This window comes from Macrosteles quadrilineatus, unplaced genomic scaffold (genome assembly GCF_028750875.1).
Source record: "Macrosteles quadrilineatus isolate MER2022 unplaced genomic scaffold, UCM_ALF_1.0 Scaffold_1__1_contigs__length_201487025, whole genome shotgun sequence".
Taxonomy (NCBI): domain Eukaryota; kingdom Metazoa; phylum Arthropoda; class Insecta; order Hemiptera; family Cicadellidae; genus Macrosteles; species Macrosteles quadrilineatus.
Window position 1 is genome coordinate 185,010,196 of NW_026542594.1, and position 27,249 is coordinate 185,037,444.

Below are 27,249 nucleotides of genomic sequence, written 5' to 3' on the forward strand. Positions count from 1 at the left end.
TATTTTTCAACCACAAAGGTTTTTTGTGCGAAATAGTGAACGAGGCAACAAAGACTACCCACACGCAAACAAAAACTTTATTAGGGGATGTTTTCCATTAATGTATTGGTTTTAGCCAATATTATCGTTCCATTGTGCTTGTACTGTACAATGTTTGGAAAATAAATTATCTCATCTTATATAATAGAAACATACAGTCTCATGTTATTATAGTATAACAGAAATGTAATCCATTTAAGACGAGACATTTAAATATACAAAATATTCGTTGTGATAATCCAACTACCATTTATAGGATTATTAGCATTCTAAAGCTTTGCTTGAGAGTAGAAACATTTGTCAATTTTAAAACTGTCGTTCTAAATTGAAATTAAAATTAGAACGCTTTTAAGCGCTTTTTTAGTGTTTAACGTGTTTTAATCTCTAGAAGAATTCTCAAAACATTAAACAGAAAAGATTTCCTTGGTGGTTCAGTTAGTTGCTTTCTCTTAGCCAAAATTTATTTTGACATCAGATGCTGGTGGTATTCTTCTTTAGTTGTTGAAATACTTATTTGTATAATGGCATCAACAATATTGTTGAAAATTAATTCAAGTATACATCTTGAAGGAAATGTAATGAAACATAAATTAAACTCAAACACAATAGATAGTTAAAACACATAACAGTAAATTACAGTAGCTTGATCAATTATTAGCAATTAACATCAGCCAAATAAACAAACTGCATACATGTTCAATACTCTAGTATCTTAATTTGTTTACAAAGACATTCCATCATAACAAAGTTCAACCATTCAAGGTTGAAAAAGCTTTAGATTTTTTAGCGAATTTTCCATATAGGGAATAAGCTATTACCGTAGTACTCATGGTAAGACCTGGACCCGGGACAGATTTTTTTCGTTTTGAGGTCCCTAGAGGCCAAAAACCCCATCCGTTCAAATTCATACATATATATATATATATATATATATATATATATATATATATATATATATATATATATATATATATTTAGATATATATATTTATTTATATATATATATATTTAGGCTATATATATATATATGTGTGTGTCCATTAGCGCAATAACTCGAGCAAAAATGATCCGATTTTGATGAAATTTTGTACAAACGTGTAAACCTACGTTAATTCGAACGAGTTCGCGAACCAGCATGATCGGACCATGGGAACGGGGGTTTATGGGGGGTTTTATGGGGTAAAAATGGGTCTTTCCCATTTTGACCCAAAAAACATCAAATTTTGCAATTTCTTTCTAAACTATTTTGTAGAGCTTAAAAAAACAAATAATTTAGTATATTGAAGCGTCATGCGCCTAATGATTACGGATAAAATTCCAAAAAATTGTAAATTTAAAATTCCCATGTTATTCTTATAGAGAATAAGTAAACTGTTGTAGTTTGCTTGTTTATTAACATATTTTGCCCAAATTTGGAAAATGTTTTTATTTCTTACTAACAATTAACGTTTTACATAAAAAAACACTTTTACCCTCCCTGTTGCTGCAAACCTAAGTATGTGTTAAACTGATTCTATTTAAATAGGGACGAGGCGTTAGCCCGTCCTACGTACTTGAGTAGTCAGTTAAAACGGTGTAGGCCTATAATTCAGAACAGCTAGTTTACACGTATAAAGACAAATTTTATTGCAGCCTACAGTAGAAAGAGTAATTATCAATTGAGAAGTGTATAGGCCTAGTCAATTATATCACCATCCATCGCATACCTACCTCTTCCATAATCAATATCACTACAATACAATTACTCATACTATACACACTTTCCAGTAGGTCTGAATTGAAACTCCCTAAAATAAAACGAAAACATCCAATAAAATTAACAGTACACATAATTATAACGTTGGTGTCCTGACATCATTAAATGAATCGTCCACACACATCCTTTATGTCAATATCACAGCATCAATTGCTAAAAAAATAAGTTTAAACAAAGAAAAGTAAACACAACAACATATTAGTTTGTTTTGTAAACAGCTGAGTCAAAAATAATATTCATTTGAACAAAAAAACTGGTCACATATTGAAGGAAAAAAAGTAAAAACGCTAGTAAGGCTAGAGTGACGTAATTAATTGTCTATATTTATCATCCATTCCATAATCAGTTCCAATGTCCTTGATAATTAAACCACCCTCATTGAATCAATGTACATCGTAATTCCCCATATTCATTTATTTAAACTACAAAATATTCAGCGCCTCCAAACGTAACTACAACTAAACACACGCCAAACAACTTTTTTAGATTTCATAAAAGGATGGTTAGTCTAATTGCAGTATCCTAGCTCAATGATGAAGTTGTGTTCAATCTATGACATTCATTTGTATATCTTTGGATAACACCCGTCTGAGGTTGTGGTGGTAATTTAAAATCGTATTCCTGAGCATTCTTGATCTCCATCTTTATGACATCAATATTTCCGGGCCTAATCCAAACAAAGTTCAAGCATTCAAAAACATTGATTGTAAACAAAAAGCTGCCAAGATGAATTAAAACATGTAAAAATTGTGATTTTCCTACCCTTTCCAAAAAAGCAGTAAAATAATTTGCAGTTGAGCAGTAAAATAATTTGCATATCTTTTTTGTTTAACTCGTGTACAGAGCCTCGACTTGTACACATCGATGGTATTACTTATCTCGGTGGTCTACTAATCTTACTTATTTCCTATAATCAATGACAAAATCAGAGTAAATAACCTCATAGTTCTATAGGGAATTTTTATATTACTAACCAGCTGTTAGTTAAAACAAATTATATTGCTCTAAAACAATTGGAATATTACAAAGATTGCTTAAAAAAATAATTTGAACATCCTAGTATTTTACTATGTATATTAAATTAATCTGTCATCCTCTTAGAAAAGAATTGCACGTATCAATGATTATCATTACACATAGTATGAATAAGTCAACCCTAAGTATGTCTTTACATTTTTATCCAAATGCTGAATTTGTGTTACAAACTCTGAATGTTTACAGCTGTTATGTTAAACAAATTATATTACACCAAAAGCTAGTTTAGAATCTTAGCGTCGGCTGCTAGACTTTTCAAAAATTAAAACTTAATTTCTAAAACACTCGGACCCTAAACAAAAATTATGGCTTCGACATTCCCTAGTTCTTAAAATTATCTTTCTTTCAACACAAAAATCATGAAAATCCGACGAGTGGTTGATTCAGAATCGTGAAATAAAAAAAAACCCTGTTTCGTTATAATATTATAGATAAAGATAAATGTGATATTTTTAAGGAGACATTTTAGTGTAAATCCAATCAGGGAAATGGAAATTCGATAGTCTGCAGGTTTGCTGCGGCGGGGGTATCTCTATATACGTTATAGATATACAATTTTAATTTAATTGCCATGAGGACAAGTGTGTTTTAAACATAAGGAGCACACTTGACCTTTTTGGTCCGTGAATCAAAATTACATATAAAAATAAAAACTAAGAGAAAGCTACCAATGCAGTCTGTTTAGTCTAATATTGATTCATACGGTCATATGTGTATGAACAATTGATTCTCTAGCAAAAACATTTATTCGTTGTTGAAAATTCATCTATTTATAATGGCGATCAATAAACTATTTCAGTACTTACGTTAACTACAGCCACACTTATTTTCACAACAAACAAAAGGTGTTTTACAACAGTACAAGCACAATGACGAGTTTATGTTAACTTTGTGTGTTATATTCGTCCCAAGGGATTGTTGTCTGTTAAATCTTGCGTCTTATTTGATATATTATTAGCATTAATTAAAACAGTAAATCATTATTCTAAAAATATTCTAAAAATATTATAAAATTTACTAGATTAATATTCTAAAATATTATTAAAATACCTCCCTCGCCCCAATGCATGCAACAAATTAATGCATTTTCAAAATAATAATGAAGCTATAAAAGGATGTAAGTTCTTGGTAAATGTGAAACGATTTAAATACGTATTAAAATTCCATTTGTATGAGCTATAAAGAACAATTAAAACATCGAGCAGAATGAAATGTTTAAAAATGTTTTTAATTAATCATATTGTATTTGCACTTGTTGCAAAGTTAATAACTGATGTCAGTTTAGTATAAAACTAGTTGATATTTTTTTGGGTTTTTGCTAAAAGTTATTTATAAAAATGAAGTGTCCTGAGTAGGGTACGTAGATTGAAATGAAACAGGAAAATACATTATTTTTTAATACTATAACACTCTGTTTCCATTTATGTTTTAAACCCAGAATCAAAATAGTTTATTTTGTTAAATAAGAATTTTGCACAAAACTTTGAAAAATGAGTGGATGTTATTCCATTATTAAATGAGAGAGATTTTAAGAAGCTCTTCAACTACGTCACATATCAAGAACAGGAACTCTTCAGCAGAACACTTTATGTTAGGTTTTCTTTTATAAGTTTTATTGGAACCATTGTCACAATGCTACTGAGATTTGTTGATATTAACAATTGTTCCTGTTAACAGTAGGCTTCAACGTGTACGGGATATCAGCGTGTACGAAACTTCTATGATCACATTGTTTCGATATTTATATAGAGAATTTGCTATGTTATTATTATCCTTTTTACTTTCTCTCCCTATACATAGTATATGGAGAAAGTATTGTTTTCGCCAAAATTTTCGAGTTTGAGTTTTAAGGGGATATATCCATTTTGGGTACCCCTGTACCCAAAACAGTGGTTTTTGAAGTGATGTCTGTGTGGGTTTGTGTCTGTGTGTGTGGATGTGTACAGAGCTACAGACCACACCTGAGGTCCGATTTTGATGAAATTTGGTATGTAGGTACTAATACAAGGTATTTCCAGGTGTTTTATTATTTTTTGAAAATTTAATTTTTAAGGGGAATTTTCCCATAAAAACCCATAAAATGACGGACAAATCAGATTTTATCAAAGTGGCCCAAACTATTTTGATACAAATTTAGTATGCTATATAGTCCCTTAGATTCTGAACAAAATGGTACATATCCAACTACTGTAAAAATTACGGTTTAAAGGTTATTGTAACTTATGTTATTTTCCAATAAGAAGAATCCCATGAAATTATAAAAAATCAGATTTTAGAAAAAAACCGGTTTTGATACAAATTAATGAGTTATGTTCCTTATAATTTAAAACAAAATAATGCAACCCCCATTACTGTAACAATTATGGTTCAAAAGTTATTGCAACTTTTGTGATTTTTTCCTACAAAATTATCATAGTTATTCCCAGCTTACCCATGATAAAGGTTGTTGGCAAGCTTATGGCATAAAGTATGTGTCAGATTGCTGATACCGTTTATTTACTTTTACATTTAACTAACGTATTCTTTTCTAAAAAATGGCTTTGTGGTGGTTTTTCGTTCAAAACAAATATGTATTCTACTTATACAAACAATAATCTACAATCGTATGTAGTAAACTATTGACTTTAAACCATGATGGTCAATAATAAATGGCCAACCTTGAAAAATGTAGCACTTGTCTTGTGTTTTTATCTGAACTTGGACTATTTTAATCAATAATTGTTTAGGCCTACATTCACTTGTAAACCATTGTGGTGTGGCAATCAATTTTCCCACAGCCTTACATAGTTAATGTTATACCATTAGTTAAACTCTATAATAGTCTTAAACTTAATATTATAATTTAAGTACCGATTAAATGTAAGATTATGACTTGAGGCAAGGCTACTGAAGTACACGCAACTGCATTAAGTTAAGATTTTATCTAAAACAGGTTTGGTAATTTACTACACAACTTGTGTTAATAATTGACATTTTTACAGAGTTCCTTAATTGAGGTTTGTTGTAGGTGAGAGTGAATTTAGGTTATTTAAACATTATTGTTGATAATTTTACATCAAACAGATAAATTTATTTGTGGAGTTGTTTGCAATAACAACGTACTCGTAAAATAGCTTTAACAGTGGTCTTTATTTGCCAAAAACTCTTTATTAGTTTTGGAATTAATTGTATTAAATCGTATAATAATGTTGGAAACCATAAAATATTTCCGTCTTAAAACGAAATATATATATTGTTTGTTTGGATGGGCAGGGCTCTTCGTCATATTAGAAGATTTCGAAACAGTTTTGAGTTAAGAATATTATATTTGTTTGCCACCATAGCTTTTGTTTGACATAATTATATGCCTTGAAACTACTCATATTTAAGCATTCTGTAGTGCTATATTTATTTTATAATATACAGGGTGTCCTAGAAATCTCTACCAATATTTTAGGGCCTTGTTCCTGAGTAAGAAACATATCTAAATATCATATTTAAATTTTCTAGAAGTCTTTAGTTACTCACACAGCCTCCACTTTGTTTCTTTCATTATTAAATTTGTCCAAAAACTGGTTAAATATACGAAATTGAATCTTTGTACAAACATTTATGACAACTAGACAAAGCTACAACAACTTTTCAAATTTATAAAACAAAATGGCGACTATTAAAAATTTTGGTTCTTATAAATGGCTTATATTTTGTTTTATGAATTAGAAAAATTTTCATAATTTTTTGTAGCTTTTTCCAATTGTCAAATGTTTGTGCATAGTTTCAATTTCGTATCTTTAACCAATAAAAAAAATATAATTAAAAAATTGCGGCTAAGTGAGTAACTAAAGACTACAGGACAATTTAAATATGATATTTAGATATATTCTTAAAGAACAATGCCCAAAAATATTGGTGGAGAGTTCTGGGACACCCTGGTGTAAGTTAACCTTTTCACAGTTAACTATGTTCAATTTTTAGAGAGTAAAAATATTTGAAGAAAGCCGTAACACCGTAGTTTGGAAGCTGGGTTACTTGTCACATTATGATGAAGGATCGTGTGTTAAAGTGCTCACCTATTTTAGAAAATGATGAACCATCGAATTTACAATGTGAAAATAAAAGTCGTCTATTTTCCCTGTAGAGAATTTATTTCAACAAATAATGTATTGATTATTTTGCAGGTATTTTTTATCGGAAAACTTTAGTACGTTACCAAAACGTGAATGTACTAGAATACATTTAGAGGGATAAAGTAATTACGTATTTATATAAATCCAAAGCACCAATGTGATTATAAAATTAATACCCAACGCAATAGATGTGACGTCAGAAATTTTAATAACAATGAATTTAGAATTTGTAGTTATCTTCATTCATTTTAGCCTCTGAATTGCTTATATACAATTGATATGATGAGGTATTACCTTTGCAATACTAATGTATTGGTATATAACATTTTTTGTCCTTATTGGTAAATGCAATTTACATATCATTTATTGAAATAATATTTTGAGTCAATAATTGTAAATAATTTGCATTACCTTGCAATACGGCAAGAATGACAAAAAATAATACTCTTTGTTTTAAAAAACATTGCTAACAACAGAAAAGTTTTAATTTATTCCCTTTGTATATCTTAGAGAGTGAGAAACCTTTGACAAAAACTTTTTACTGGCGTCTCAGTCTTTTGTCAACAAAGAAAACCTCTAAATAAATTTAGCTTATTAAGTCCGTATACATTTGTTTCAACATTTTTAAAGGGTAAGAACCATATCTAAACTATTCATCTGAAGGATTTGCAAATTTAATTATTACTATTATCAGACCTACCGAGTGGAATAGGAACAATGATAATTTTGTATTTAATTCGCTAGGCATACAAAAAAAAACTACAATACAAAATTAAACACTATAAGTATATTCAAACAAAGACTGTATTTTAAAACAATTTTTGTAATGTTTACAGAAGTCTAAAAGATGCTTATATTGGTCCTTAAACTGATATTGATAAAACAACATTTTACATAATTTTACTTGTTACACTTAAGACGAGGATTTCACAATGATAAATAAATGTAACTAGGAGTTTGTAAATATTGGGATATTATTTTATTATTCATACTGTATTGTAAAGCTAAATAAATATCTATTATTGATTAAAGGACATTTATTTCTAACGATACAAAGAAATAGAAGGTAAAAGGTTAAGCAGTGAAACACACTATAAGAAGTAATAATTTCTTTTAATTTGGAATATGTAAAGTAAACATAAGTTGCACCAACATATGAGTTACAGTACTTACAATCTTAAAAGTTAACCAAGAAATAGGATAGTACCATTCCTCTTCTTAACGATTTAAAGTTTTATTGCAATCTTATAAACAAATAAGTAGACATAAATAAATTCACAATGTAACCACTAAATTTTTAAAACCATTTACAGCAAATGTCTTATGATTAGTTTATGGGTTGGATATTTTAGTTTTTATTTTAGTCATATTTTTATGCACAAAAAAAATTTTAATAATAATAGTGTTGCTTAAGGTGTGAAAATGTGTTACTTAAAAGTATAAATACATTGATAACTGTAATGGGACATTATAAGTTGATCCTAAAAGAATTCCGAAAACGTGAAGAACAAGTATTTGAGAGTGTTAGGAATATTACCAGAAAACATTCAAAATGTGATAGTTATTACAATGTAGTTTGTAGATGTTACAGATTTTCGTCACCGTAATAGGAAAAAACTGAAAATCCTAAGATTCAACAAAATATTTTGTAATTGTCGAAGAAAAAATTAGTTCTATGAGGATTTAAATAGCAACTTAAATATAATTATGTTAAACTACGCAGAAGGGTATATTTACAGGGGCTCTGACTACAGTCTGTACATTAGAATGGAACGCCTTAATGCTCATCAGCTCTTAACTATTTACACTTCTTTTTAGGCCTTTCAGAAATATATATATTTATAGAGGGGAATTGAATATTAATCTCTTAAGTGACTCAAGCCCCAATGCTGACTCAATTTTGACAAACGTTTCTACCGAGTATCATTTTTTGAAAATATGGCTTTCATAATGTTAAAAAAATTTTACAAAGAATGTTTTGTATTAACTGATGTTATAAGTAAGAAAAGGTCATACAATAAAGTTAAATTGGTAAGTATTTTTTATGCATTATTCAATTTCGTAAGTATTAAAAAAAAATGAAAAAGAAAAAAACATCAAAACTTGCAACATACTACAGATGTTAACATTTTAGTATTTTATAATTCATTTCAATAAAGTTAAGGCATCGAACGTTTGCTTTAACTTTTTCTTTACTATTTCATGTTCTTAAAATTTCCATTACAATAAATGGTTAAAAATAAAAAAATCAAACTTTAGATAATAAAATTGAACAATTTACATGCACGTATGATAGACATTAAAATAGGTAAAAATATCACAAATATATAATGATAAATTATAACTCTACACCTGGTCCTAAATCCTATAAAACATAACAAAAGTAAAATCACTACTATATTTTTGTAAACCATAATTTGAAACAAATCGTAATTTTGTTGGTGAATGAGCGTTTTAAAATAAAATACTTGAGTCAGAATTGAGTCCAATGGTCAAATAATGAGCACAATAAATTATCTACAATAAAATTTGAAAAATCAACAGATAGGCTAAGAATGTCTCATACATTTTAGCAAATGACCGAGTTTCCATACTAAAATTTACCATACATAATTATTGTTATTCTATATATTTTATCTCGATTGGTTAGCATAGAAAAAGTGAGCATTTTGCTCAGTTTTTTTTACTTTTGACACATATCCCACTAATAATCTAGTTTTGTCGAAAATATCAAGTTCATAATAATTACTTCTGAGTGTGTGTTTTGTGTACCTAATTGATGATTAATTGATTTTGTTATAACAAACACAATATCTTCTTTTGTACTACTATATTTTAAAACTTTTCAGAAAGTACAAAACAAAAAATAAGATCTCTCTGATTTTGATATTGAAGTTTTATTTCTACTTAAATATTGAACTTTAAAATGCCATGGTTTGTAAAATAAAATTTCGTCCTGTTTAATAATGTCAAAAGTTAGATTACATTTAATTTACTATTTGAAATAATTAAATTTAGTTCAACATTGCCATATTTAAACTAGGCTATTCAATAGTTTTTTATACTTGGTTTTTAATTACCATAGCTTCTAGATTGTTATCGAAAGTACACGATACGGGTAGACTTCCCTCATCTGTTGTCAAAAACAACCGAATGAAAATATCGATCGATAAATCGATTGTTTTATTTGATATATCGTTTGGTAAGTTCCAAACGATATATCGAATGACATAATCGATATGTCGAATATTTTTCTTTCGGTTGTTTTTGACAATAGATACGGAAGTGTACCCCACGAGACCAATTAAACCCATGAAAAATAATTTTACTCTTTACCATATCGCTAAGGAAATACAACTAACTTTAAATTACTAAGAGAAAACATAGAGGTTACTACAAACTAAACCTAGGTGTTCACCTTACTTTGTGAGACGAGGAAAACAATTATGTAACGAATTAAACCACTAATACACTTAACAATTATAGTTTTACAATATTTCGGTATATAACAAAATGTTATGACAAACTCTATTCAACATATACATCCAACAATAATACAATAGCACTTAGCGGGGTATTTACAAAATATCAAAAAGCAACATCGAAAACGACAAAAATGGAATGTTTAAATTAATTATATCAACAAATATAACACGATAACATTTTTAAATACTAATAAGCATTTACAGGATTATAAATTAACTTAGGTTAAAAATTTATTATAGTGTCATTATTTACATGGTTGAAATTTAAATAATTATTTAAAGTTACCGAAAAATAACCAAAATGGTAGGACATAGATTTTTATAGAAGTTCTTTTAGAACTATTTTTAAAGATTAATTGATTCTAATCGGATTTCTGGTGACAGATTTTGGATTTTGAGTGAAGTTAAAAGTGTGTGTAAATGGTAAAGTAATATCAACGTAGTTACATTATTAGGCACTCTATGAAGTGTTTTAATACTTGCCTTTCGGTTGAACATTCAATGTCACAAGACAGCATTTTGAGATAACAAATAAGTCGGTTACCATGGTTACTATAGCCTCAACCATAATACCATTGTTACCAGGAATTACCGCAAGAAACCAGACAACCATATCATGGGTGGTAATGAATGTTATAGGTTAGTTTTGTAGCACTAGAGATAGAGTCACATGTTTATATTACCCGTACAATACGATTTGAAGTAGTTATAACAGATGTTCACAATTAAAACTAAATATTAAATTTACTAGCTTAAAAAACACAAAAGGTAAAAGGGCTAAGTTTCTAGTGTTGAAAATTATATGATTAATTTTTAATGTAAACACTTTATTTTAGCTTTACATTGATTTCAATGCTTAAGCTGACATGTATATTAGTAAATATTTAATTGGTACTTGAGAATTTGTTGTACAAAATGTAAACCGTTGAAACACAGAAATATATTTTATGAATAAATATTTCAACATAGTTTAATTCCTTAAATTGGTGCTGTTAAAATTCATTAGTATGTGCTTACTATCATACTATAACTATTTCCATTCTTAGGGGTTTTTAAGGTAATTTCAGGGAAAGACTTTAAATATGAATGGAATCACTAATAATCTATATGTTTAAATATCCGCGATACAAACAAAGGAAAAGGTTTAGTAATGATCTATCCCACTAAATATTTAAGACAAAAATGCTACGGTACAAGAACTATAATATCACAAGATACGGGAAAGGCAGGAGCGAAATAGCATTTAAATTTGGTCTTTAATTTTTAAAACTCGACAAAACCGCACACTGATGAGAGTATTTACACATAGAAGTATTTACAGGAGTGAAAATGGGTAAGATGATATGTCGGTCGAAGAGAAGCACAACCATAAGGATTAAAAATTGGCAGAAATAGGTGAAGAAAAGCTGAAAAATGTGTTACCATTTAAAAGTATTTCGCCCTTATGAATTACAAATAAAACAACATACGTTTGGTGAACCAGAACGTTTCATATGTCTATGGAAGAGCAGAATACAGATTTACAGAGCATTGTCATTTTTACTATTAAAGAAACAGCTTGGTTGATTTAGTATGGTCTACCCAAGATTTTTTTCAATATGGAATGAAGATTTTTGACGACTTTCTTCCAACTATCAAATTATGGAAAAGTCGACTATAGGAAACCATGATTTAAAATGCTCTACATTAAATCTTCAAGAGTCTAGACTGCTGAAAATATACAGTAAAATAGTGGGAAATTAAACACAGTTTGGCACTCGTAAATACAATATAGTAATGATCTTATCTATCTCAGTATAACTAAGTTACATTCTAAAATACACTACAAAACCTCTTACGAAAAATACTTTGATTTCGCAAATACACTTTTTAGGAAAATGAGTTTTGAAAATAGTACGACTAAAATTTTAAAATGCTATTTTCTGTAAGGACTATGATTAGAGCTACATCGATTATAGGACGAATCCTAAAATAATAAAAATGCATTTTTCCGATTTGTATTCTCCTAAGTGAACAAATACAGGCATTTATTGACACTTATTTTAATTTCGTTAGATTTTTGGGAGGTAATTATGTATCAGCTGAGCATTTACATACAATAGAGAAATAATTTCTTATTTGAGTCAAAAATTCAGATCACAATCTATATTATTTATAGAAAATAATGTGAAATATAATACAAAAAAACATGACTGTTTAGTAAATTTCATAAGTAGATTTGTATGTGTTATGAAAACAATTTATTGTTGAAATATTTAGTACTTATCAGTAGTTTGCTCAGCAATAGAATTTAAAAATTATTACCAACAACTAATGGTTAAATCCAAACTTGCCCTCAGATAATTCCAAGAGGATAGGCTTGTTCAAAGAAATCTTGTTCAAGGTTTTTCATAAACACATTAAATAGCTTTCCTGGAAATAATGGTGAACAAAAGCATATTTAATTTCTCAAACAATGAAATCAACACAAGAAGGTTTACTGGAAATTATTTATTTACTTTCAACCTAAAAATTATTGTTCTTCAAATTAACACAGACATAACAGAAAACATTAAATGTTGGAACTGCATCATCAGGCCTACTACCCATATTTTTCTAAAGACATTTTATTTGAACAGTTAACGATTAATAGAATACATTGTGAACTACTTATCTAAACAAACACACCTATCTAAGATACCTATGTATGAGTGGTAGGCCGACAAAGCCGATGTGTTTTGCTACAAGGGGTGGAGCTCGTACCCCAATGTAAGCTTAACACACGACTTGCAAACTAAATTGGGAACTAAATGCAATTATGATGCCTAACGGCAAACCAAACGGGGAACTAAATGCAACGGTTGGGATTCAGAGCAAACTAAATGTAATCACCGCAGTCTGGGGCAAACTAAGTGGAAAACTAAATTAAATTCAATCGTTGTGAAATAGTGAAAACTAAACGGGAAAGAAAATATAGTTTTTGTGGTCCAGGAACCCGAATGGAGAACTAAATGCAATGTCGTATAGAGTATTAACATCGAATTTTAATTTGAACTAAAAAAACTTATAGTTCAGGAAATAATAAAATATTTGGAATAAATTAAAGTTTCCTGTGAAAGTTGTATTTTAATTCCAAGGGTACAAGAATTCTTTGTAAGCCATACATTTATGATAATTTGGACTTTTGCATGTGTTTAGTAAACAATTTAAAAGCAAGTAGAAGTATGTAATTTTTTAAGTTGATTGTTCTGCAGGTTTATAATTTTAATTGAATAAGACACAATTGTAATTCTCATGTAATTTCTTAATACTTATTTCATATGTAAGGAATTCCAATTAATTATTTTGCGTACTACAATCTTATTTACTACACACATATAAACATTGAGTGTGAAGGTCTAAGAGTGTTGTATGTAAGTCTCACATGTTTAAAATTCGAAACGTTTATTAATCTAAAAACAATACAATTTCAACAATTAAACATCAGGTAACATACATAGAAATTCCTGTATTTGCTTGAAGCATTTGGACTAGGATCACATCCTGTATTATCATATAAAATTAGGAAATAACATCACATAAATAGTAAAATATAGTAGTTCCGTGTACCAAGAGTAGTGTAGATGTCGGCGAGGACTGTATTTGTATAAGGTGGAGATACCGAACAGTTGGCGAGATTGTCAGTTTTAAACGTGTTGGATGAACTCTGGGTTGAGAAAGGAGAAGCCCATGAACTCAGTTTGGTCCAGGTTCATCATGAACAGCTTATCAGTTGGCGTAAGGTCTGTCTTTTCAGATGTAAACTGCTTGTCGAAGTTGCTTACGTCCTTACGGTGTTTCTGGAAATAAAGGTATAAAGATGTATTTTCTCTTGTAAAATTATGGTAGTGGCTTGAGTTTAAGGAAAATATACATATATTTCTACTATTCTCTGTTACTGATTTAGTAATCGTATGTTCCTACTCGTATCTTTTGTCGATGGCTAATAAAATCAGGTATAAATAAATATACAAAAAGCTAATAAATTTTGGGTTCTAAACAAAATTATTATACTTATTTTTATAAAATCTTTAACAAACTTGTGTCATATATACATCCAATTTTTTTTTTTTGAATGCATTTTTTAATTTTAATTGGGAGGGTAAAATTTTAAATATATTTTGTTTAAGCAAATTACTATAAGGTTTAAAGCATTACAATAATGTGTCGATAAAGATAATAATTATTAATAATAAATTGCTAAAAATACTTTACTTTATTGCCTTGAAAATTTGCAATTTGACAATAATAAATGTCCTTATGTCATTTTATCGTGTAATATAATTCTTATACAGAGTGGCTGATATGTAACTCCCACTCCCTTAACTTTTTCCCGTTTGAGATTTTTGAGATCGATTTACAACAACCTTCTTAGATTTGAGGGCTACAATAATGATGGTAATTTTGAAAATTTTGCCATTAGGAGTTTTCAGCGTAGGGTAGCATCCGCTGCCTTTGGACCTGAAATTTCTGGCGCCACCGACTTACCTAACATTACTAATATAACTACCATATACTTTTACTATATAAGTTTAGATATGACTTACAATTTTCGGTTTGAAAGGAGGCTGGACTTCTCTGTTCTCTATGCGGTCCCAGTCGATCCTACGGAAGAAAGCATGACCTCTCACATCCTCCTCCCCACGAGCCCCGCACCCGAGTCTTTTGGTGGGGTTCTTCATGAGAAACTGACAAAGGAAGAAACCAAGTTATATGTACTAGCAGCAAATAAACTACTTACAAATCAATGTGTTTAAGGGGTTCAGATCAATACTTCAACATTTAATAGTTACAAATATTTGTTTAAAAAGGTAATATACAAAACATTTTTTAGATAAACTTAAACACACACTACGCAATCTTCAAATAGTTACATAAATGAGTACAATAAAATATAAAAGTATAAAAAGTTAGAAATTTGATGACTGACATTTTGGCTGTTATAAAAAACAACAGTTACAATATAAAAGAAGCATGAATCAACTTAAATATTTAAATACAAACTGGACACACACAAGCAGGCTAACCAACCATATTATAGTGCAAACATATCCGTATTCCATATAGAAGTTCAATTCACACCTAACTAATTATGGGCTCTTCTGAGAAAAACCGTGTCATATTACTACAATTTGAACTTACATTTTCGTCATTTTATCGCGTTTTAGCCTCCTGGTCACATTTATATACCCTAAATAGAGGTAAATACCTGCGTTTATGTGATCTCAAAAGTTTATTTTCCAAATATTTATTCAATATTATCTTAACAATTTATTGAGACCAAATGATAATAATATTAACCCTTAACGTAGTTAACATATTTTCTTATCCTTCAATTTTGATCTGTTCGTTTAATTAATCAGTAATGGAGCACTACTATTTTTACAGCTTTTTTGTGTGATATATCTGTAGCTAGTTTACATCGTCGTAATAAACACAGTGAGACACTGAGCTGGGCCACCATTGACTATCTCAGAAACTATTACATTTGGAGAAAACAATAATAAATGCTGACACTACGTCTCATTACTATTACAGTTGGAAAAATCTTTTGTACCATATTAATGTTTTCTGTAGTGCCCTAGTACCACTCTGAAGGTGGACATCTGCATCGAGGGAAAAATAATAGATTTATATTGTATGCAATTTGTCAAAATAAAAGCTAATTTAGAAAATAAAGTTATTACAATTCCTAGAAATTTCCTATGTTTTGCTAAAATATATTCTCTAAGCTCACCCCTTTGCAGACTTCCTTGGACTCCTTGGAGAGTGACTTTGGATAAGAGACGCTGTGATCTGTAATGGCGGCAAACAGCTCTTCCTCATCCTCCCCGTCAAAGGGAGGCTGACCTACGAGCATCTCGTACAACAACACCCCGTAGGCCCACCAGTCCACTGACTTGCCATAGGGTTGATACAGGATAATCTGGAATAATTATAATTTATTTATTTATTTATTCCTACAAAGAGCCTAATTCCATTACAATAATGCATACATTGGTAACAGTCATAAGGCAAGAATGCAAATGCTTAAAACAACATCTAGAGTACATATCAATAAAAAGGCAAAGTAAATGTAATAAAATAAAGAGAAAGAAAAAATTAACAATTTATTGTTAAACTTATTTTTAAGGAAAACAAATAGATAACACAAGTGAGTATGGCGTCCAGTGTGCAAGACAAAGACATTTTAGGGCAATAGACAGGATAACAACAGATTTATGATATGTTTATTCAACAATGCACTAATCTTAAGAATTAAATAATTTTTAATTTAGAAAGAATCAGGTTACTGTTTGATCAACAAGTCTTTTAATAGCCTGCCGTATTGTAAATAATAATTTTCAGTTTTGAATATTCTAGAATAAATATGGACAATTTCACAAAGAATATATTTAAAAACTGTATTTAAAAATTAAACGCTATGATATATAGATTTTTTGGAATCAGTACCACTTTCTGTGAAGGAGATTCAAGAATAATATATTTATACTGGCAACAAATATTTTAACTAAAATACAAAATTTTAAACTTTGATTTCAAATTAATTGAACCTAGTATGAGTAGTATGAGAACAAAAAAATCATGCATTATTGAGTTTCATCCTACTTTATCCTACATTACAAAAGGGTAAATCACTAAAAATCTACACCAATCTGATGGAAAACATCCAATCTCATTATACAAAAAAAAAAATAATAAATCAATGAGATACTAAATAACATTTTATTATTTTATGACATTATTTCTTTATCTCATGGTAGATTGATAATTAATCAATTCGATAACAAAGGTATCAAGTAGTGACACTTTCACAAAGAATTTACAGGACAAAACGACATTAGCTCATGTAATTTTCATAAGATTTTCCAACACGAAACTAAACTGACAACTAACTGACAAGGGGAAAACTTACTTCAGGAGCGATATAATCCGGCGTGCCGCAGAAAGTCTTGGTGGTCTTATCCCCAGTGATTCCCTCTTTACACATTCCAAAGTCGGCGATCTTGATGTGACCATCCTGGTCCAGCAGGACATTATCTAGCTTGAGATCTCGGTAGACGATGCCACGGGAATGTAAATAGAAAAGTCCTATTGCGATCTCCGCTGAGTAAAATCTGGAAAACAATATTAGGATAGTGACTAAAAACATTATTCAAACAAAAATATATAACTGTTTACTAAAAGTTTGATGTGATGTCCACTCGTCCTTTTCAATATTATGTATTGACTTTAAACATAATTTTGAAAAAAAAAAATAAAACTGTAAACTATTTTTTTTAAGTTTGATTGGCTATCTACTTATTTTTTTATATTAAGGTCTTACTTTAAATAAAATTGAAACAAAAAATATAACAGTAAACAAAGGATGTTTTTAAAGTTTTATGGGCTGTCTACTTATCTCTTTCAGTATTTAAAGCACTGAAATATAGCAATTAATTTGTTAAAATATTTTATTTGAATTTCATTAAGTTTGATTTTCTCAACCTCATCAAATATTTAATTCGTTATTTTCTTAACAATAAACAATGCAAAATAAGACAGTTACGATAGTAAATACATTTTTTAAAGCATTAAACATCCCTTTTCCCATACCATTATTGCCAGGATTTATCTTGACTATCACCGTATTCCTTATATCAGTTTAACCTCTAAAAGAAGAAATAACAAAATAAATTAACACCCTTCAATTTTTGTACTGATTTATAGAGTAGATTCAAAGAGCTGTACTTCATTAAAAGAGTTTAACTATAACATCAATTAATGCATGTGCTGTATACATAAATATAAATCGTGTGTGCATGTTACATAGCCTACATATAAATATTGATCACAACACACTGTATCTGACAGTGAATAGAAAAACATGACTAAATAATTTATTCATATTGTAATCTAATATTTACATAGCTTGATCACTGTTTCACCCTATATATGAAATGTATTTATATAAATGTAACATATACTGTTGAAAGTTCTACAGATAGAAAGTGTATGTCTCTTACACAGCCACGGGCTCTTTGAATTTTCCACATTGCTGAATCTGGAACATCAAATCTCCTCCGTTCACATACTCCATGACGAAATATAACCTATCCTGAAACAAGAAATAAACCAGAATTTAGATATATTTGCAAAAAATATAAAATTTTTTCTTGAAAAACTAATACACATGAGTACAAATTTTATGGGTACACTACTTTTGAATAAAAATGTTTGTTAATTTAGGTGTGTACGACTGAATTTGTATACATTTGCAGAAGATCTTAACACTCTAAATGTTTAAACTTTGAGTTCTTTCACCATATGCTAAAAACACACGTAAAAACTAAATCTGAAAACATAAGTTTATAAACTATTTTATAAATTGGAAATTTACAATTTCCAATTCAAATTTTAACTTTTAGTATTTGTGTGATTAATATCTTGATCAGCATAGTATTTGTCATTAATATCAAGTAGCGTATGCTTTTAACTTGGTAAATATCTATTATTTGTATTTACCATCCTGTAGGAAAACTGTATAAATGTAAATATATGTTATACTTAAAACATTTTTATTTAAACTTACCCTGTTGACTTAAAACAAGGTAAATAACTTGTATATGCATTAATCATGTTCTAAGTAAAATGTAAAAGAGTAAATACACGTTTTAAGTGTTATCAAACATTTATCTCTATCTACTTTGCGGAGTACTTTACCCCAATTTACACACTTTTGATGTTTATAAGAATCACAAAACTTTTTGAGCGATGACGAAATATAATGTTTAAACGATTATATAATTTTTAGTGTGTTCAAATGATTTAAGTTTACCATAGTCTGGAAGCACGAGTGTAGCTGTACTAGGAACGGAGGTTTGCTAGATAGAGCAAGAACTCTCTTCTCTACCATTGTACATTCCACATCATCGTCCTGGATAATAATATCCTTTTTAAGGATTTTAATAGCGTACAACTCGTCTGTTCCTTTTCTTTCAGCCAGCATGACCTTAAAAAAAATATTAGTTAAGATTTTTAGTACAGTATTACAGTATGCAGACAAAATCAAATTACACAGGAAATAAAAAAATTTACTTGGCAACAATTATTTGCTTTAATATTTTTATCGTAATTAATAATATAATTATTTTTATAAGTAATAATTTTGACTCGGTGGTTGCATTTTCAATTCATTATATCACTAGTTACATTATAAAGCACTCTAAAATATTTAGTTCTATGTTGTTAGTATAGAGCACGAAAACACATATGCAGTACTTTAGGCTAAGGATCCATTATAGCTTTAAGTATTGCATTAGCAAATAACAAAATGAAAGTACCTTGATCAAAAATAGCTAAATTAGAACTCTTCTCTAGAAAGCTTTAATAATAGAAGTACTTCATAGATGTACCACCTTCAACCCTCCAAATTTTAGGCCAATAAGATGTTTAATACAATACTGTCACTATCGGTTTTAACTTTAATTTTACTTTCCAAAATGCAACCCTAGCATAGATTTTTATTGGGAAGATTTTGTAATCTACTATGTTAGTGACCAATCATTGAAAGGTTGATCATCATGAAAGGACAAATAACAGAAACGCCTTATAGAGGAACTGCCATTTTTTAACTGCTGTTATTAACAGAAACAGTAAAATTTAGTTACCCTCATCTTTGAAGAAAATAAACTTGTATGTCCTAAGGTATTAATGACAACACATACCTTGCCGAAGCTTCCTTTTCCAAGTACCATGAGGAAGTTAAAGTCGGAAGCCCGGATGACATCCTTCTTGCCCATGTTGTGAGGAACCTCCTTATCTTGCGCCAATGGCTGCTTCTTAGTGATGGACGTTTTCTGTTCAATAATAGGTAATATTAAAAAAATATCAATCAAGTTTATAATACAACTGTGCTAAAAAAAGCTAGTAATTTCCAATAGTGTAAAATAAAAAAATAAAATTACAAATTATCTTCATTAAATTTAGGAAGATAACTGGAATATTTTTACAATGAAATAGTAAGGAACCAAAATTATATATTTGATTTAAAATAGAAATTGTAACGACAAATTCGAAAGTGTGCTTAAAACAATTAAAAAACTCTATTAAAATGTTCAATTATTATATAGCAACAAGTACAACATAATATTTAGTTTTATTTTGCTAAATTAGAATGAAATTATTTGTATATACAGTATTGTTTAAACTTACAAGTTGAATTGATATGGTTAATACTATATTGGACACAAAAACAATAAGAAAATATGAGTTAAAAATACCCAACATTATTACTTCAACCTAGTTCTAGCTTCCATTTTAAGAAAAGAAAGAAAACAATGCATTTGAATAACAATAAATTATTATTTGATTGAGCATTTCGAATAAGTAAATGAAAGATTCACTGCAGTAGCATTCCAAATTTTACAAAAACATATTTTACGTACTTATCAATCTATACTGATACAATCTGAACAAAACCAACTATTTACAACTTAAATAAGCTTGAATATTTACTATAACAAACTTACTACTTTATACTGCCTCTAATCATGCTTAACTCGAGAACTAGTAAATGAACAATTCTGCAAGTATCAAGTTCATTTTGATTCAAGTTGAGCATTTCTAGCATGATATGTAACAGACACATCGACTGCAGATACTGCATTGGACACCCATCAGCTCCATATAGATGTCTAAGTCTCCCAACTGAGCTGACGTAATTAGTTTGTATGAATCAAATGAGATTCTATTTAGCCGTGCCCTTTCCTGTTGCTGATTCCCTTGATAATTGATCAAAATGCATTAAAGTTCATTCCAGAAATACATCGAACCTTCATTTATTTTAAAAACTCCTCATGGATTTGACAAGATTCAAACATATACATGACCAATACATTATAACAAAATACAGGGTATATTATCTCATAAGGTGTTCACTATTAACTTCATACAAACTGTTGGTTTTACAATGATAAAATGAAACTCTTTCAAACATTTTGAAAACGTTTTTTAACGCAGGATATACCAAAGAGGGCCTTTTTAGAACAGGGAGATAAATTCAAGGATCTTCAGTCTGCTCCATACGTTTGCTTTTTGTAACTTTCTGAAACTCAAATTTCTTAATAATTGAAAATCGTTTATATTCTTCGAGAATCCTGCATGATAATTAAGATACTACCCAAGCCTATTTAAACTGTGGAGAGTTTAGGTTAGGTGATTTTTTAGTTTTTGTGATTTTTCTGTTTAGTAAACAAAAAAACATGTAAGTAAAGCTATAAACAAACCTAACCTACCTGGAATAACCACAGTTTAAGTTATTCTTTCCGTATATTATTTGTTTCAAAATGGTTGCTCTTAACGAGGAACGTTTTGTACTATTTTAGAATGCCCTGGATTTTTCTGGGAATTTTCTATATTTTTAAGTTAAACCATTGAGGTCAATTTATTGAAAATAAATTAAATTTCACCATTGTAGGACCAATGGTTTGCCTGACATCAATATAGGATGCCTTACGAGATACACCCTATATATTAATTAAACACATATTGATATTTAATTATTGTATTTAACGAGTGCAATAAAATGCCAATTACAGTATCAACACTCAATGTTAGCAGGTATAGCGTTTTCATAGACTGATAAAATATGGCTAAAGCTTTATATCTAAGTAAAATTGTCTTTCATGCAGTTTCAGGGCACTCCTTGAAAAATAAAAACACAATGATGTTATCGAGAATGACAATTTTAGCACAAACATAAGAACGCTGAATGCAGTTCTATCGTATTAAAAATGTAGCATTATGACTAAAAAGATTTCCATAATGGTAGCGCAAGGAAAAGGTGAAGGAAAAAGATTCTGCGGAAAGAAAATAGAAAAAAAATCCTTGTAAGGAAAGTTATTACACATTTCATATATCGAAACATTGTTGTTACCTGTAGGAACAAAATATTAAATAACATAGTATCAACAATAAGGAATAATATTAGATGTTAAAAAATTCTAAATAGAAAATTTATTAAGTAAATTAAAAAGTAAAAAAAATAGTATGGTGAAATTTGCAAAAAAAAAACACATAAAAATTACCTAACCTCTAGATCCAAAATGAAAGCTAACGTTTGACTCCAAACTGTTCAATATAGTTCCCGTAATGTATGATAAAAAGTTACACCATTAAGAGTGTCAAGTTTTATGATGGAGAGCAGGGAGAAAACACATCGCCTGAAAACCCCCAAAAATATTATAAATGATTTTATTCCCCATATCACAAAACATTTTCTGATCATAATAATTGTTTAGAAATTTAAACTGGTCAATTTTCAAGTAGTGGGATCAGTTACAAAGTTAAACCTGTATAATAAATAATATTTTTTTGCGGCTACCATCAGATAACAATTTTTTATCCGCCTGATGTAACATCTGGGCAAACTTAGATTAAGAAAATATTAACAAAAATACACATAATATAAGGTAACACAATCTTATGCTAAAGAAATGGCGAGATAACCTACATCATGTTGAGAACCAAGCCATGTGGTTGTTCTTTTAAAAAAAATGTCAAATTTCTTCTGTTTTAAATTTGAAGCTGAAATTGATTGTAAAATTTAGGACCCAAGTATTAAAATGAATGCCTAAAACAGTTTTATTATTTTGAATAATTTGGGTTTTTTTAAATCCTAAAAAATTTAAAAAAATGTTCCAGTTATTAAGCTATATAATACAAATTTTCAAAAGATGGAAATTTTTACCCTTTTATACTTCTGTTACCGATTATTTTAACAAAATAAAATACGAACAGTACCATTCTCGTTTGTAATCTATCGTAGTTTTTTTTGCTATTCCCCCCTCCCCACACCGACGCTCAAAATGGTCTTATTTATTACCACACAATACGGGGAACTACTTTATATTGAATAATTTAGAGTCTTAAGTTAGCTTTTACTTTTTGATTTTGAGATTTAGGTCAAATTGCACGGTACTAAACTAATTAATGCCATTCTCATTGTAACAAAATGTTGCTAATTCAATGTATTTTGTTACATTTCGTATTAAATAAATAATAAACATGACAGAGTAAAAAATCATTTTCATTATTTCATTTGATATTCTGTTGGTTATTTAAAAAATATAGTGTATTAAAAATAAATATTATTTAAAAAAATATTTTCCTTAGGTTGTTTTCCAAAAACCTTTCACCTTGCTTGGGTTCATATAAGCAGGATGAATAATCTAAATAAAAACTTTCCAAGTTTCAAAATGAAACCAAATATCGTCCAGGTTTCCTTTGAAAAGTGTACCAAAGTTTTTTGCACTCTTAAGACCTGAAACTTCCACTATAAACTAAGTCATGCACCTAAAGTTCAATAGTTACCGATCATGCACCATGCTCCATGCTAAAATTGCTGCAATCGACAGGTGAAATTTACGCCATCTCAGAGCCCACAAATATTCTTTTCAATTTTAAATATTTCATTGATAAGTTATAGTTAAATTGTCAATGTTAAAATTTCATTACAAATGAGTAAATTGCAAATCCTAGTACATTTTGAAGCTATTTTTCGAAGATTTTTCAACGTAAACATTAAAAAGCTATAAAACGTTTAGAGATTGTAAAACATCAGAATTAAAATTAAAAAATGGTTTCCCTAAACAAAATTTTCCGCAACGTTATACGTTTGTATAAACAACACTAGTGCTAATTATTGTAAAACTTGCTTTACGATCCCAATTTAACCTCAACTTTATGCACTAAATTAATTCAGTTGAGTTAAATAGTATAGACCCATAAAAGACCTTATTGTTAGAAAACAGTTAAACAAGTCTGCAAAGTATTAATCATATTGACAAAGTTGTAAAGTTCTAATAATTTTTATATTAATTAAACGTTAGAGTATAATAGTTTTTTTATTTAATTTAAAATAAAAATGCATAAAACTATTTAAACGTATCCAAGATAAAGCTTAATATAAAAAAACACGTGTATATTGGATTTATGTTAAAATAAAGTACTGTATAAATTGAATTATAAAAGTTGATGTGATGAACATTGGTAGCAGTTATTCTGCTGCCCTCTGAGATGGCAAATGAGTTTATGAAAGTCTTATACAAAACTACAGCATAGCTTCAATACCAAGATCTTAGATCGCAGAAATCCGTGATATACAATTACACAAAATTATAGTTCAAAATAATGTACAGGCATAGGCCTTATCTAATATAAGGCTGCGGCGAGACAAAAGTGGCAACGCCGCTGTCCCGGCCAGCGAAACAGCTGTTGCACTTCATTATGGAGCGTCTACGCCGGCCGGTGCGACGTTGCCACACCAGCGCCTTGGCCTTGCATTCGAAGAGGCTATGCCACACAGTCATATATATATATATATATATATATATATATTATTTATACTTGGAAATATTAAGTAAAGGTCTCGGTATGAAGCCTGTACTGTTTTTTGAGAATGGAATCTAAATGAACTCTATGGGGCGGTTGTTTGTGGGAGATTGAACCCACCGGTCTCGTCTGATTTCTAGATCCCTGGGAGCAGCCAAGACATACAAGAATGCAGTCAACTGCTTTACAATCTATATTATTTAGTGAAACATCAAATTACACAATAACCAGTCAAGAGTTCCCTATATTGTTGTATTAATTACCATTTACTCAAGCATTGCATTTGCATCAACATTACATTATGATAGTTGTGTAGCTTAAAACAACAATAGACTTCATGCAAATTAGTTTTTCCAGTTTTTCTGCATAATTTTAAACTAAATTAAAACAAACACACAATCGTCTTTTGTACTTTGGCTGTCAATGAATAAAAAATTATATAGATAAAATTATTAGAGAATGTTTTTTTTTTAGAATTAAAGTTAGAGTAGCTTATTTGAGAATATCAGAGTCAAGGGGCTAATATTTACACAATAAAATAACACAAAATATAACACTGATATTTTATCCTGGTTTTAGGACATCTTCAAAGAATAGGCTGAAAAGATCATATACCTTTCATATACTTCATATCATATACCTGTATAATTACTATACAAGTAACAATCGTTGAAAAATATTTTCGTACTCCATCAGGACGAAAAAATATGTTTATAATTTTGTGTTCTTTTATAGTGTATCTATAAGCCCAAGGATTCTAATTTTCCTAAGTGAGCTAGCTGAACTATATTCCTTTAAAAAAATCCCTACTAGCCAATTGGTTTTCATTTAAACTATCAATATTTACTTATTGTAAGTAGGTCATGTTAAAAGATGAACTAAAAAAAATACAATTATATGTGACTAAAATGTTGTATCACAGCCTTTTGTCCCTAAAACATCATTTTGAAGAAAGACTTTCTAAAAATTACTTTTTTTAAACACATTTTAAAGAACAAGGTTAAAAATATATATATCTCACAAATAACACAAAGAACCAATAATAGTAATGATAATGTGTATATGCATAACAAGTATAAAATACAATGTGATCATATCACGTGTGGACTGTGTAAAACAAAGTACAGTGATACATTGATGCTTTTATACATGTGTTAATGTGTGAGACCAAAGTTAAAATAAAAATCACCACAAATTACCGTTACCTTTGCCAAACCTTGCCTTAATTATGATATACTAAAGGTTGAAGTGCTTAAATATAAAATTGAATAAAAACAAACAAATTAAAATGTTTAATAACGGTATACAATTAGTTTTCACTTCTAAATAATGTTTATGCCGTATATAGCACCACGAAAAAAATAACTGTTACACTAGTTTAATCAAATAATAACAAAACAAAAGGAAATAAACAAAAAAAAAAAATATATTTTGGAGACTTTATTTTTTATAAAATATGGAAAAAATTACCCACATTTAATAATAATTTAACAAAATACACAAAGAAAAACTTAAACATTTTCTTTTGGTCAGAAGATAACCAACAAGAAAACTAATTAAAAAAAATAAATAGAAAAAAATACAATACAAAAAAATTCAAATACAAAAAAAAATACAAAAATACTAAAAACTGTAATAAAAAAATCTTTAAATAGAAAATACTTCTTAAAGCAAAAGTAATATAATAGCAAAAACTAAGGTGGTAACAAAAACAATATCTGATAATAATATCAATAAAAAACTGAAAACTATAATTCCATAAAAAAAAACTATTCAATAACAAAAAAAAAAAAAAAAAAAAAAACTGTCCAGAAAAAATTCAAAACTAACGCACAAAAAACCCCGACAATAAAATCAATTCTTACTTAAAAATCAATACTACACAATTTTTGAACGCTGGACATTTAATAACCAATACTAAACGTTTTAGTAGGTAACGTAGGTATTTAATTTTTAGACTCACCCGCATCTGAGTCTTGAGACTGGTGATGTCTACTCCCTCCTCGGGTACTGGCACATTGTAGAATTCTCCCTCCTCTTCTGTCAACAGCTTGAACCATCCCTCCACGGCAGACTTGATGAGCTCGGAGATTCCGAAGGAGAGGGAACCCATGAAGTCGTTGCGGGAGGTACGGTCCCAGTCCCACACCTCTATCAGCAACCGGCGGTCCTTGTCTTCGGGCTTCAGTTCGCTGGAAATGGTCAAAAGTTGGAATAAATCATGTATAAATGGTCAAAAGTGAGAATAAATCAGGTATAAATTGTCAAAAGTGAGAACAAATCAGGTATAAATGGTCAACAGCGAGAACAAATCAAGTATAAATGGTCAAAAATGAGAACAAATCAAGTATAAATGGCCAAAAGCGAGAACAAATCAAGTATATGTGGTCAAAAGCGAGTACAAATCAAGTATAAATGGGTAAAAGTGAGAACTAAT

The 27,249-nt window shown here is 29.2% G+C and overlaps 1 protein-coding gene across 3 annotated transcripts in view; it reads right to left on the reverse strand.

The window, feature by feature from the left end:
* Window positions 1-9,213: 9,213 nt before the first annotated feature.
* Window positions 9,214-27,249, reverse strand: part of LOC128991569 (protein kinase C, brain isozyme-like) — a 188,791-nt gene continuing 170,755 nt past the window's right edge. For 2 of the 3 annotated variants that reach the window (XM_054414584.1, XM_054414575.1), the window contains exons 7-15: window positions 26,776-27,004; window positions 24,933-24,956; window positions 20,147-20,278; window positions 19,258-19,431; window positions 18,446-18,537; window positions 17,356-17,557; window positions 16,177-16,365; window positions 14,987-15,127; window positions 9,214-14,239 (exon numbers count right to left, since the gene is read on the reverse strand). In XM_054414584.1, the coding sequence (XP_054270559.1) occupies window positions 14,087-14,239; window positions 14,987-15,127; window positions 16,177-16,365; window positions 17,356-17,557; window positions 18,446-18,537; window positions 19,258-19,431; window positions 20,147-20,278; window positions 24,933-24,956; window positions 26,776-27,004 (1,336 nt within the window). In that variant the 3' untranslated portion in view covers window positions 9,214-14,086. The remainder of the gene's footprint in view (window positions 14,240-14,986; window positions 15,128-16,176; window positions 16,366-17,355; window positions 17,558-18,445; window positions 18,538-19,257; window positions 19,432-20,146; window positions 20,279-24,932; window positions 24,957-26,775; window positions 27,005-27,249) is intronic. The other variant, XM_054414591.1, reaches the window with a different exon arrangement.